Source organism: Oncorhynchus nerka, linkage group LG27 (genome assembly GCF_034236695.1).
Source record: "Oncorhynchus nerka isolate Pitt River linkage group LG27, Oner_Uvic_2.0, whole genome shotgun sequence".
Lineage (NCBI taxonomy): Eukaryota > Metazoa > Chordata > Actinopteri > Salmoniformes > Salmonidae > Oncorhynchus > Oncorhynchus nerka.
In genome coordinates this window covers 10,994,704-11,009,273 of record NC_088422.1, presented here as the reverse complement: position 1 = coordinate 11,009,273, position 14,570 = coordinate 10,994,704, and the positions used below count along the sequence as shown (strand labels likewise).

The 14,570-nt window shown below is 44.2% G+C and overlaps 1 protein-coding gene across 1 annotated transcript in view; it reads right to left on the bottom strand.

Moving 5' to 3' along the window:
• nipbla (NIPBL cohesin loading factor a) overlaps window positions 1–11,296 on the bottom strand; it is a 42,470-nt gene extending 31,174 nt beyond the window's left edge. The window contains 14 exon segments of the mRNA XM_029637101.2: window positions 2,824–3,006; window positions 3,471–3,641; window positions 3,857–4,840; window positions 5,220–5,448; window positions 5,451–5,677; window positions 5,862–5,952; window positions 6,137–6,264; window positions 6,474–6,628; window positions 6,841–6,955; window positions 7,915–8,015; window positions 8,129–8,294; window positions 8,439–8,589; window positions 8,729–8,793; window positions 10,969–11,296. Coding sequence (XP_029492961.2) covers window positions 2,824–3,006; window positions 3,471–3,641; window positions 3,857–4,840; window positions 5,220–5,448; window positions 5,451–5,677; window positions 5,862–5,952; window positions 6,137–6,264; window positions 6,474–6,628; window positions 6,841–6,955; window positions 7,915–8,015; window positions 8,129–8,294; window positions 8,439–8,502 — 2,614 coding nt within the window. The 5' untranslated portion in view covers window positions 8,503–8,589; window positions 8,729–8,793; window positions 10,969–11,296.
• Window positions 11,297–14,570: the final 3,274 nt, after the last annotated feature.

The following is a 14,570-nucleotide window of genomic DNA, read 5'->3' as shown; positions in this document are numbered from 1 at the left end:
TATACATCTCTATATCTATATCTATATCTATAGATATATATATCTCTATCTCTATAGATCTCTATATATATCTATCTATCTATATCTATATATATATGGGGCAAAAGAATTAGCCTACCTATCTAAATGTGTCTAGAATAAATGCAGGCTGTAATAGCCAGCATTAGGCTATTTATTAGCCTTTAGTCTTTATTAAATCACTGATAATGGAATAGGACTAAGTCAATAAATCGTACGCATTGTCATCTTTCAGGGTGGTTTACCTTTGAACAATGTGTGAATGAGTGAAGGAACATAACGATGCACTCAGTGATAGAGCAGTAATGAAGGAACATAACGATGCACTCAGTGATAGAGCAGTAATGAAGGAACATAACGATGCACTCAGTGATAGAGCAGTAATGAAGGAACATAACGATGCACTCTGAGTGATAGAGCAGTAATGAAGGAACATAACGATGCACTCAGTGATAGAGCAGTAATGAAGGAACATAACGATGCACTCAGTGATAGAGCAGTAATGAAGGAACATAACGATGCACTCAGTGATAGAGCAGTAATGAAGGAACATAACGATGCACTCAGTGATAGAGCAGTAATGAAGGAACATAACGATGCACTCAGTGATAGAGCAGTAGTGAAGGAACATAACGATGCACTCAGTGATAGAGCAGTAATGAAGGAACATAAAGATGCACTCAGTGATAGAGCAGTAATGAAGGAACATAAAGATGCACTCAGTGATAGAGCAGTAGTGAAGGAACATAACGATGCACTCAGTGAGAGCAGTAATGAAGAAACATAACGATGCACTCAGTGATAGAGCAGTAATGAAGGAACATAACGATGCACTCAGTGAGAGCAGTAATGAAGGAACATAACGATGCACTCAGTGATAGAGCAGTAATGAAGGAACATAACGATGCACTCAGTGATAGAGCAGTAGTGAAGGAACATAACGATGCACTCAGTGATAGAGCAGTAATGAAGGAACATAACGATGCACTCAGTGATAGAGCAGTAGTGAAGGAACATAAAGATGCACTCAGTGATAGAGCAGTAGTGAAGGAACATAACGATGCACTCTGAGTGATAGAGCAGTAGTGAAGGAACATAACGATGCACTCAGTGATAGAGCAGTAATGAAGGAACATAACGATGCACTCAGTGAGAGCAGTAATGAAGGAACATAACGATGCACTCAGTGATAGAGCAGTAATGAAGGAACATAACGATGCACTCAGTGATAGAGCAGTAATGAAGGAACATAACGATGCACTCAGTGATAGAGCAGTAATGAAGGAACATAACGATGCACTCAGTGATAGAGCAGTAATGAAGGAACATAACGATGCACTCTGAGTGATAGAGCAGTAATGAAGGAACATAACGATGCACTCAGTGATAGAGCAGCAATGAAGGAACATAACGATGCACTCAGTGATAGAGCAGTAATGAAGGAACATAACGATGCACTCAGTGATAGAGCAGTAATGAAGGAACATAACGATGCACTCTGAGTGATAGAGCAGTAATGAAGGAACATAACGATGCACTCAGTGATAGAGCAGCAATGAAGGAACATAACGATGCACTCTGAGTGATAGAGCAGTAATGTGCACTTGAGTTACTGGCTTTAACGACATTTAAAGCACACTTCTGGGTTTTCCAATCACTAGTAAATCCGATTCCGAGTATCAAGTGAGATAAAACAGATACAATTTCGACAAGACGAGAATGCCGAGATCGACATACCCCTAACAGACATACCCCTAACTCTATGTGGTGTAGAGTACGTAAGTAAAAATACTTTAAAAGTACTATTTAAGCCTCCCGAGTGACGAAGTGGTCTCAGGCACTGCATCTCCGTAGGGGAGTTGCAGCGACGGGACAGGACTAACTACCAATTGGATACCATGAAATTAGGGAGAAAAAAAATACATTCTAAAAAAGAAAGTTAAGTAGTTTAGAATATTTATACTTGGCTATTTATATTTTTGACACCACTACATTACTAAAGAAAATCATGTACATTTTCCCTGACACCCAAAAGTACTTCTTACATTTCGAATGCTTAACAGAACAGGAAAATGGCCCAATTCATACACAGAGAAAGTCCCGGGTCATCCCTACTGCCTCTGATCTGGCGGACTCACTAAAACACAAGTGCTTCATTTGTAGATGGTGTCTGAGTTTTGGAGTGTGCCACTGGCTATCTGTAAATACCTTTTTTTTATTTTTTAAAGCTAATCGTGCCATTTGGTTTGCTTAATATAAGGAATGTGAAATGATTTATACTTTTACTTTTGATACTTAAGTATATTTAAAACCAAATACTTTTAGACATTTACTTCACTATTTTACTAGGTAACTTTCACTGAAGTTATTTTCTTCTCACCTATCTTTCCTTTTACTCAAGTATGACAATTGGGGACTTTTTCCACCCCTGCAGATAGCTACTTCTAACAAAGATATTATGCCATCTACTGGCTGTGTGTAATGCAGTCCAACTTGCTAAAAGTGCTTGGCTGGTGATTGCATCGTCGCTGGCTAGTTTGCCATCCGAAGCAGGTAGCTGGGGATTGTATTAGCTACCTAGCTACAGTGAATCCAGCTAGCTAGATAGGAAAAGGTGAAGCTGTCTCTCTGCCCCAGCTCCCTCCTTTCGCAGTGTGTCATCATAAGCAACTTTGCAGTGCATGATGGGAGAATACAGCTCCTACTGTATTCCACAAACGTATGGGACAGTGAATTTAAGAATTACAAATAGCTAAACTGGCAGTCATAAGTCGGTCAATGCAGGTTAGAGGGAGGGAAACTCACTGTCACTCATGCTGGGTGGGGGCGACTCCTCATCAGAAGAGTCCCGGTAGCAGCTGTTTGAGCCTCTGCATCCCTCTTGGAAGCCCTTACTCCGCCTATGGTCTCCAGAGCCCCTCCTCTCCCGCTCCGGCTCATACTCCCAGGCCTTGTCACCCCGGTTCTTCCTCTGGCGCTTCCTGGCAGCTGTGGAAAGACACACACACACACACACACACACACACACACACACACACACACACACACACACACACACACACACACACACACACACACACAGTCAACTCAGCACGGAGTCACTACCTGGGGCGGCAGGGTAGCCTAGTGGTTAGAGTATAGAGGCGGCAGGGTAGCCTAGTGGTTAGAGTATAGAGGCGGCAGGGTAGCCTAGTGGTTAGAGCGTTGGACTAGTAACCGGAAGGTTGCAAGTTCAAACCCCCGAGCTGACAAGGTACAAATCTGTCGTTCTGCCCCTGAACAGGTAGTTAACCCACTGTTCCTAGGCCGTCATTGAAAATAAGAATTTGTTCTTAACTGACTTGCCTAGTTAAATAAAAGGTAAAATAAAAAACTACAGACTATTCTATACATGGTGTTGTTGACTGAGAACCCTGACAGACTGGACTGCATATTGTCTATAGTTTACTCACATTCCCCGTTGGAATCGTCGTCTGAGTCGACCTCGGTGTACTTGGGCTTCTCTTTGACCGTACTCCGCTTCCGCTTGTTCATCTTCACCCTCTCGCACAGTGGCATGGTGGACTCCATCTCCGCCAACAGTTCAGGAGGAAGCTCTTCCAGCACAGACTGGTCTAGTCCACCTACAGGAAGACGGTGTCACAGGGTCTTATTGAAGAAGAGGCTGGCAGAGGACAAGCTATAGCCCGTCGACATGTGAGTAATTCATTGAATAACCTCAAAACAAAGTCTGAATTCCTTTATACGGTAGATGGGACGACTACAGATTATTATTCACCAAATATTCTCATAGGGTGATTACATTGAGAGAATGAGAGCACAACTGCAGCCTTCTTACCTCTGCCTGACTTTCCTGAGAGGAACCTGTTCTTGCCAGACTTGGAGCCGTGACGGTCCTTAACCCTGATGATCCTCTGCACCTCATCAAAAGAGAGCTTCTGCAGCACCACGACAGGCTTGGGTCTCTTACTTATGTGGTCCACTAGCCCCCGAACCCCCAGCCGCTCCAGCTTGACCCGGGGCTGACCCCAGCCTTCTGCCACGTCCACAGCTCCGCCATCCCGCTTCATCTTGGGGATCACAAAGTTCTTCAGACCCCCAGACCCTTGCCCCCCCAGCAGGTAAGCAGGGAACTCTCCTGACTTTCTCTCAGGCTGTAGTTGTTTGAGTCCATCTGGGCGGTTTCTGGCCGCCTCTCCTCCGCTGGGGGACCTGAAGCCGGGTCTGTCGCTCCGAGGCCGCCCACTGGGGTCAAAGCCACCTCCACGGCCCTCCTGTTTGACCCTGGGGCTGTCCGGCCGGTAGCGCTCCTCTGGCGAGCGCCTGTCTTCATTCCTGTGCCGCCTCTCCCGGTCCCGCCCGTGCTCTCTGCTCGATGACTTAGGTGTGTCAGGGCGCCGGTCTTGCTTTCCGTCATGCCGGTGCCTGGATGGCTCACGGTGGTTGTCGTGTTTGTCCATGCTGTTCTTGATGACCTCGGGTCGATTGTCGGCTTTGAGCCGGAGCACCCCGGCCGTGTCGGATCCTTCGGCTGCAGGGCCCTCCGCAGGCTCCTCGGGCCAACGTTGTGCCTCCAGGGCCGGGATGGGCGCAGCCATGCAAGGGTCAAGCTGGCCGTCGGCCCGGCCCGCCTGTTGCAGGTCGATGCTGACCATGAGGGCTGGTCTGCTAGCTCCGTTTCCTGCCGCTGTAGCCTCCTGGGGGATCAGTTTGCCTGCATTGCCCCCTCCTCCGCTGCCTGGCGCACCGGTGGTGCCTGCTGTGCCCCCTGCTCCAGGCTCCAGTGGAAACGAGTCTTGCTTTCGCTTCTTCAGGGGCTTGTCTGGAAAGGAACAATCACAGGCACACAACTCCATTAAACTACAAGTCCCAGAAGTACAACAGTCAGAAATAAATGGAGAAATGAGCATGAAATCAGATTAATTGCACTGAAGCAAATCTACGAGACGAAGTCAACAAGAACAAATCATTTTCTTTGAAAAGATGTTGGAATGCATTTGAAAACACTCAAACGGACAAATACACTCCCATGCATTTTAAGGTGCGAGAGCTCCTTTTAGAGTTCTCTGAAAGCTATAAGATGTACAATTCCTCTATAGAAGTAAAGAAAATGCAAATGTTCATTACTTTAGAGACTGAGCACCAGCCAAACAGGGCCTAAACACAGGGGGGGGGGGGGGGGTTACTGGTAGTATACACACCTTTATCCTGCACCTCTTTGGAGCAGCGCTCCCTCTCACTGGCCGACTCACGCTCTATCCTCTCAATCTCCGCCAGGGCGTCCAGCTCCGCCTCATCAAAAGGCGACGAGAGAGGGCCCTCCTGCCCTTTAATAACCCCCACGTTCTGCAGCACAGGGACCTGCTGGCACCCAAGCTCGCCCTCTAGGTCAGAGTTCTGATCCATCATGACTGGCAGCAGCTCACCAGAGGGTCCTCCACCTCCTCCGACTTCACCCGTGACAGCGACAGCGTCAGCTTGGTGGTGTCCTTGGAGGGCGAGGTGACGATGTCGTACGCATCCTTGTCCTCTTTGCCCACCAGCTTCTTCTTCTGCTGTTTCTTCCTCTGGTCGGGAGACTCCAGTAGCAGGTCCGGGGGGCCTTCCCGGGGAGACATATACGGAGGAGACTGAAGGATAAGTGGCGGCCTTGAACCAGCTGAAAAGACGGTCAAAAGTGATGCTCACATTTATGTAATTAAGTTTGAAATGAAGGTCGCCACAATTATAAGAAACAGAAAAAGGCATCAGTCACTGCAACCGAGAATCTGGAGGTGTGGTAAAAATAGCATGAAAAGGGAATTGGGCTGCCAAGGAAGGAGCTGGAGTCTGTCCCTGTGTACCTTTGGGTGTTCCTTCGTTTCCCACGGGTGAGCACCCAGGCTGAGGCGACCTCAGAGGGAACGAGGCGTTTCTCATGGAGGGGTCACTCTCCTGCAGATGGAGACGGCAGAGTGAATGACAAGGCATGGCTTAGTGAGAAGCTCTGTATGAACGGTTTTTGTTTTGTGGGCTATAAAAGTTCCCTCTAACATTTAGTCAGAAATACAGGGTAACATAATGACCCCATTACTATTGATTCAGGATCTAAGTCATGGTTTGGGAGTGCGGGAGGTACCTCATTCCCCAGTCTGTGAACTATACTCATGTAGTCCTCCTGTCTGTCTGGGTGATGGTGGGCAGCGTTGGTCATCGGTCCCTTGCTCTCATGGATGTTCCTCATGCCTCCAGGGACCATGGGGCTGGCTACAGACAGTACACAAGTGACAGTTCATATCACTCAATCGTGTCGCTATGATGGAATTAAGTTCAAATTAACGCTTTTTGAGTCTTCTTTGCTCGTGTATCAATTATCGGTGCATTTATTGTGGCTTACAGTCACATTTACTAACAGTACACAATCAAATGTCTGAACAATGGTGTATTATCACCCCACCAACACACACGAGGCTTACCTTGCTGTATCTGTTGGTGCTGATTGTAGCTGGGGGGGTGAGGGTACTGCATGAACCCAGCTGGGCTCTGGGGAGTGTATGGGCTGGGCACAGGGCTGTTCTGCTGGGGGATGAACCGACTCCCTGAGCTCGACTGTGGGGAGACAAATCCCCGGCTGCCATGGGAGACAGAAGATCAGGAGACCAGGATCAGATGGTGTGTCAGTGTTTTTTCACTAGCTATGTGAAGACAACCTAAAACATGTCAAACATCAGATTCTATTGAATGTAATTTGCTAGGATATATCAGAGGTCTGTGACATGGTGGGGGGAAACCATGGAATAGGGTTCAAGATTACAATCGCCAATGTATAGAGACATCACTCACCTGGATGGATTAGGAGACATTGAAGCCTGCTGAAAGTTTGCTGACTGGGCTGGGCTGCCATGCATGGAATTCTGTATTGGTTTGTACTGTTGCACCATCGGCTGCTGCATGACATCTGCAAACAAAAAGGACAACAAATAAACCCAAATAAATTGTTAAGATATACTAGTTAATTTGAGACAATACGATTGAATTCTAAGTACCCAAGTAACTTGAACTAATAGTTCAATGGTCCAGTTTTGGGTATAAAACACAAATTGGTGGTGAAGATAGGGTCTTGATTAGATATACTAAAAGGAACATTTCTACACTCAGTTCCTATTACAAATTGGTAAATGCAGCGTCGACAACCAGCTGCTACTAAGGGTGAGTTAGTATAGTAAATCAAAAAAGGTGCACTAAGCAGAAATCACTCTGCCTTTTCCTTGTTCCTAAAATTCAAAATAGTTAACCTAATTTCAGTTAATGTGACCAAACTATCAAGTATAGTGTAGAGAATCACTGTATCATCTAAACCACTAAAATATATTTTCCATAAACAAAAATATTGTATTTTCAGCTATTTGAAGCTGGCGTATAAAACAAAGTAAGAGGTAAAACTGAAATTTAAAAAAGCAAAGAACAGAAAGAGCGCACAGAACAGATTTACTACTTCTTAGACTTGCTTTCAACGAGAATGACAGATCTATAATTCACATCTGTGAATTTGATCAGATCGCCCAAAGAAAGTGACATATTGCAGCTTTAATCCATTAGCCAATCGACAGCGTCCATAAAGACTTAGAAAAAGGAAATTGATTTGTTTAAGAAAATAAAGATCTTAAAATGACAGCTTCCCCCTAACAGTAAAAATCAGTAAATTAGCCTTTCACTTTAAGGTTGAGGGCAAGGATTTGTCTTCTTTCATTGCTCACTCCAGGTCGCAGTTGTAAATGAGAACTTGTTCTCAACTGGCCTAGTTAAATAAAGGTGAAATAAATTTAAAAAAATTTAAAACTCTATTCCGTATCTGTCTTCAGTTTGTTTAGAGTAACAATTGTTTACAAAATAAAGTGGCCTTCAAAGTGTGTGTACTTTTCTCCCTGAAGATGCCGGGATTCCTGGACAGCACCGTCTGGAGCAGCGCCGGCACGTCGCCCTCTGGCTCATCACTGCCCAGGTTGTCCTTCAGCTCTCTGTGGGGGAAAGGCAGCAGGTCATGTCAAACATGTGCTCACAGAAAGACACGGCCATTGACACAAAATATCTGCATCGTTGAACAATTAATGACTCGGGGTTGAATACTCACATGTGCTCTGTGGAAACCTGGTTAAGACCGTGGGCCAGCTGGGAGACCAGGTTCTCGTCACGGCAGGCCAGCAGGCAGTTGACCTCCTCTGCGATCCTCCCATTGTAGAGCAGGCTTTTGGTGGTGGTGGCTGGGAGAGGAGAGGGCAGGGGTAGCTGATTCAACACTGCAACAGAGAAAGAAGAGGGACGCCGGTACAACAGACACACATGTGTTTTATTGCGACAGTTCATCACATGATGTTACAGCTGGAAATGACTAATCTCGTGGTTCATTCTGTGTGGAAGTGAAATAGAACAGGAGGACTTACAGTCTGTAAGGCTAGCAATCCCAGCAAGAGTGGTGATGGGAACATGAGGCATATCCCCATTCATGCTGAAGGTGGGGGGGCGGGGCAGTGTGGCGATACACAGGTTGCTCAGCGTCACAGCCGCCAGACCAGTACTCACATCTCCTTTGTTCTGGAAGAGAAAAAGACGGATTCACTGTAGGCTACTTCAAAACATAGGAGGGGCTGAAAAACATAATGCTAAACTCAATACGAGAAATAGACCATAAGTGTGACTCCTAAACCGTATCATTGCAGTCCATTTGAAATACCTTTCTGTAGGGCACTGTTCTGCATGGATTGAAACCAAGGACATTTCAGGAAGAAGTCCACAAGTCTGAAGAGAAAAAAAATGGCATAACATTTAATTGAAAAATGTATTGAAAAATTCAGCTAAAAAAATGATAGTGATTTAAATGTAAAAGTGTCAACTAGCTCCAAAACTCCTACTTGGCATTATGTTGCAGTTCACGTTAAAACCAATAGTGGAAAAACATAAGTGTGGTGTTGGTGGGACATTTGGCTATGTTCTCTAATAAACTGCAGTCGGAGGCTACGCTCTAATCACAATACATTGCCTTCTCATTATCAACAGAACAGCTCAATGAATGGCCCAATGTTAGCCCAGGTGTTGAGTCATACTGCCACCCACTCATCAAAGCATTCACAGCCCAGAGCTGAAAAAAACCATCAGACCAAAATAATGGCCCAAAACAAATGCAACACAACATATGTCACTGATTTGTCTCTTACAAACAGACCATGCTAAATCTATTAAGCTTTTTCATACTTAGAAAAGTAGATCTATAACTGAAGTAAAAGCATTGTGCACTGCTGCTACTGGCCGTTTATTATTTATGCATAGTCACTTTATCCATTGCTACATGTACAAATTACCTCGACTACACTGTATCGCCGCACACTGACTCGAAGGTACCCCCTGTATATAGCCTCGATGTTATGTCATTTTATTGTTACTTTATTTTGAAAAAAAAAAATACTGTAGTTTATTTAGTAAATATTTTCTTAACTATATTTCTTAAACTGCATTGTTGGTTAAGAGCTTGTTAGTAAGCATTTCACGGTAAGGTTGTATCTGGCACATGTGACAAATAACATTTGATCTACTTGAGTCCAGGATTGTGCTGAACTACCACTCTAACAATAAATGTCATGATTCATCAACTATAACAGTAGGAATCTCTCCGTGCTCCTCGGTTTAATTCAAAATATGATTTATTTGGTCCAACACTTTCTACAGGGATTTTGGACTTAGAAAGATTGTCTTCAAACTCTAAACTTTAATTATTTATTCTAAGAAAATAATGTTTGGTGTAGCCTCAGAAGATACTGACCGATGATTTGACAGAAACAAATATAATTTGTTAGTGTAATATTGAAATCACACACACACACAAAATAAACAATTTGACCCTAGCTTCCCTATACACACACATACAGTGACAGTCGTCAGTAGCCTGCCATACTACTGACAGCTGGGAGACTGACAGGCCAGAGCACAAAGGAACAGATGCAGTGATGACTGTGGGGGGGTGAGGGGGGTCATCATCAATAATATTACGAGATCAACGCAATAGTGCTTGAAAACTTAAGGGGATTGTTTTTGTTGGTTATGCATTTAAAACAACAACTAAATGTTTTTCCTCAATTTGTCATGTTTATGAACGATAGATAACTAGCTAACAGTACCGCGTTAGCTGATGTTCACCAAACTAATTTAATAGTAGCTAGCTAATTGCCCCACATTTCAGAGGTGAACTTTATAAAGGAGTAACGTTACGTATTGAAAACATATGAGGTGGCTAAATAAAATCCTCAGTATTTATTAACATATTTTACGTTAGCTTGCTAAATTAACGTTATGTTCTCACGCGAACCAACCTACACAATATTATCCAACTCAATGTTGTTGATATATCGTTAGCTAACTGTCTAGCTAGTTACTGTAATCAATTAAATAATCGGGTTAGATTACGTTAGCCTAGCTAACTAGTTAGCTATTTATCTTTACTTGTGGCAGGTCGGATTAACGTTCGTCAGCTAGCTAGTTAGCAAACAATAGTCGTTGCTATTTTGATTAGCAGTTAGTTACTAGCTACGTTGATCAACTACGCTAACTTTAGCTAACGTATCTAGTTAAACAGAAAATCAGTAAAGCCCTTGCTAGCTAACTAGCTAGTTAGCTAACAAGCGCTGGCCTAATATCTCGACATAGTTCACTATTTTTACCAGACAAGCGATTTGATCATTCGGGTATATAACGTTAGCAAGCTAGTTAACTACCTAATACTCGGGCTCCGGGCCTACCTACTAAGCGAGCGAAACGTACTGTAGTAACGTTAGCAAGTGGCAACGATGATAAACATGACGAGGAGAGAAACTAGCTAACGTTAACTGGCTACGTCGGTTAGCTAATAAACAACGCGACTTTAGTTTTGAGAATTGGTATATGAACATCAAACATTTATTGATAGTTTACATCACCATTTACCTTGTGATTTTTTTTTTGTTGTTGCTACGCTAGGTTGTCCTGGTCTGTGTGTCTCTCTAGCTCCCCCTTTCTTCTCTCTTGTTGCTCCTCCAACAGACCTCCGTTCTTGACTTGCCAGCTAACGTTAGCCGTCCAGCTAAACTAGCAGTCAACAATAATCTGGGTTGGGCAGATTCTTTCTTCTTCCGTCATACGGCGGGGTTGAATGTTTGAACGGAAGTATATTGGGGACACATTCGTTCGGTTTGAGTTTCTGTCGGTCTAAACCGACATGGATAAATCTGTGGCCAATTTCGCTTGTATATGTGTGTGGGGAGGGGGTTAAAAAAATTAAAAAATATGACGATTGTTGCGGTGAGACTTCTCTCTTAGAACAAAATGCCGACCGGAAGTGCCGCCGTCGGAGTGACCTCCATCGGCGCCAAAACGAGATGCCAAGTTTGAAGGAATCACCAGTATGTGGCGCAAGACAAACAAACCTACAATCTATTTTAAATAATTGAACGTAAGTGTTTATAGATCGATTTAAAACTGTCTGGGAATCCTCCAATGTAAAATCTTTGAATTCAGCGCATTTTTTTTATGTTAAAATGATTTCACTCAATTTCATTCTTTGAACGATTTCCCAGGGGGTTTTCACTCCCATATCCCTGTTTCCATATCCACCCCTGGTTATGGGTGATAGTGGAATGAAGGACCTTTTGTTCTTGTTGGGAATCAGTTGTATTGTTTTGTTGAATCTGGTGTGTTAACTTTAGGCTGTGACAAAAGCCTGCATGCCAATTTCTCAGGGAAGGCTTGAAGAACACTAGCTAGGCCTACATGAAGAATGTTTGCATAATTGTTTATATTTGTTATAATAGGCCTATGAAAACAATGTCATCGCATGAGGCCTGACAGTGCAGTGTGCACAAACATTCCATCTGTGATAAAGTGGAAGTTCTTCAACGGCTGAGGCGCAAACTCATAACCCTCAGCATAGGCCCACACGAGGCATCATCAATAGGTCTACCACTGACCCAGAAAAAACAAGGCATTTCTGGATCCGGGGCAACAGCAGGCCTACTTCTAGGTCTCAGGATGCACTTATAGGCTTCTGTTACTAGGCCTACACATCCATCATTGGCCGACCCTCCATATGCTCTTTCTATTTTCAAAAGATTCAAATTTAAAGGCATATGCCCTGGAAATGTAAGCAGTGTCTAACTGTGTTACAAAGTGGTGGATAACACGTTGACTTTATAAAGTGTACCAAGAGTTTCCCCTTTGTTTACGGCCATACCAGTCTGAATATGCCCGATATTGGAGGCTAAACAGCAGGGTCGAGCCTGGTTAGTCGGGCCTGCTTTGATTGGAGACCGCCTGTGAATACCAGGTGCTGTTAGCTTTTTGGCCAGTAGAGTGCATTCTTGTATTAACTAACGGAATTTCAGCAGAGGGCAGCTTTTATTTATGAATAGCAATAATATAATGTATTTTTATTTTACTAAATGTAGCCAGTATGTGCTTAATTCCCCATCCTAATATGATCAAAATAAATTATGTAATGTGGCCGCTGTCCACTAAAGGTGGTGCTGATTGTTGTGCTGTCACTGATTGTGTTGTTCAACTTGGTTATGTTAGTCTATCTCCCTTAACATTTTTGTCAGGATTCTATGTCCTTTATTTTTTTTAACTATGAATCTGTCAATCTCTATGTAAAGGTTTTTGTATTTCTGTGTATTTGACAGGCTCTCAATTGAATTAATTGAGCAATCAAATATTGAATTAGAATGTCATAAGAGGAAATGCTGGGGCAGGGAGGGAATAGCAGCATCTTGGAGCCTTCCTTCCCTGTGTTGATGTGTAGTGAGTTGCTGGCTCACATAGCGCCTGCATTGGATTCACTCAGCTCACACGGGGAGGAAGGAGGAGGCGCGCAGAGATGAAGAAGAAGCATAGAGATAGATAGAGGACACATCTTTGCATCCATGCCATTATAGCGTTGGTGACCACATGGGCAGCACCATTGAGGCTATCTCCATTTTGAAGTAGTCAATTATCTTCTTCAAGATTGGCTGATCCCTCCTTTTCTGCCAATGAAGTTGGAAGTCCCACCCTGTTGACTACATTAAAAATGGTGGAAACTCTTATTGGAGCTGCCCATGCTAACATGGCCTTTTGGCCACTAGAGGCCTCTATCATTCTTTATGAGGAGAAGCTACTTGTGAGCAACTTATACCCTGACCGGCTGGGCTACATTGGTTTCAGGAGGGGGAAGCATTTTGGAGCCTTCCTTCCCTGTGTTGATGTGTTGTAAATACTTGTGCCCTTAGTGGCTGGTCAGCTGCATTGACTTCACTTAAGTCATGCAAGGAGGAATGAGGAGCCTTACGGTGATAGGAAAGTATCCAATCGGAAGGTGTGATTACTGCAAGGAAACAGAGACAGTGGAACATGTGCTGATACAGTGTGGGGCCCAGTATGAGAGGGAAAGAGAGAGACTGAGATCCTGTTTGAGGGAGATGGGGATACAGGAATTAAGTAGAACATCGTAAAAAAAAAAGTGTGGGCAGCATGAGAGGGAAAGAGAGAGACAGATACGGTGTAGTCAGTATTAGAGGGAAAGAGAGAGATTGATACAGTGTGGGCAGTATGAGGGAGAAGTGGCTACAGGAATTAAGTAGAACATCGTAAAAAAAGATATAATAATAATTAAAATGGGGCTTGCAGGTAGGCTTTAGCCCCTCCCTGTCTCTGGTCTCTCTCAATGTGTTCCAGTACATCAGAGCCCCCTGGATTACCCCCCCCAACCGGTCTCTGGCCCACACTATAGTACAGTTTGTAGCAGTAATGCACCATAACGTTGGATGCCAACCGCCGATAAAACCACAGAAGAAGAAGCAGCAGCAGAGGAGCTGTGCGCATGGAGGTAGGAGGAGGGAGTTAGTTGCCAACAAGACAAGTTATTTTATGGCACAGGTTTTTGTGTACCACTTGGAGAGGGAACCTCTCAGTCAAAGAGAAGATGTTGGATAAATTACAACACTTTGGTGGTGGACAAAATTTAATTTGACAAGAGCGAGGATGAATTGCCTGCGGTGGGAGGTGTGGTGAAGATGGCCTAGGTTGAGCCTCTTCCCAATGATGATGAAGAAGATTCTGGCCCAGTGGGAGTGACGTTTTTTGGAGAGAATGGATCCTTGCCTTCTGGCGGATCTATATGTGATGTACGGTTGGGTTGAGAAGAGGTTGTGGACTGTTGAGTCAGGGAAAGTAACTCGAAGTGGACTCATAATGATTTCTTGTGTCTTCCGTGCAGAGGGAGCGGGCGCTCCAAACCACACACCTAGGGACAAGAACTGTGACTTGCTTTGCTCTCTGGAGCAGGGCGCCATTTAAAGGAATGTTAACTGGAGTGGCGTTAAGTGTTGAGGAGAATCAACTGAAATGGAAGATTCCCGGTGTATGTGACTTCCACCGTTTGGTGCGACGCAGACCAGGTGGAGAGCGTGCTGTAACAGAGAAGACACTGTCTGTTCGGCTGATGATCCAGAGTCTTTACCCAACCAAGTCAAGGATGTGTCAATTATCCTGTGAGAGCTGTTGTCCCGAACCCATTA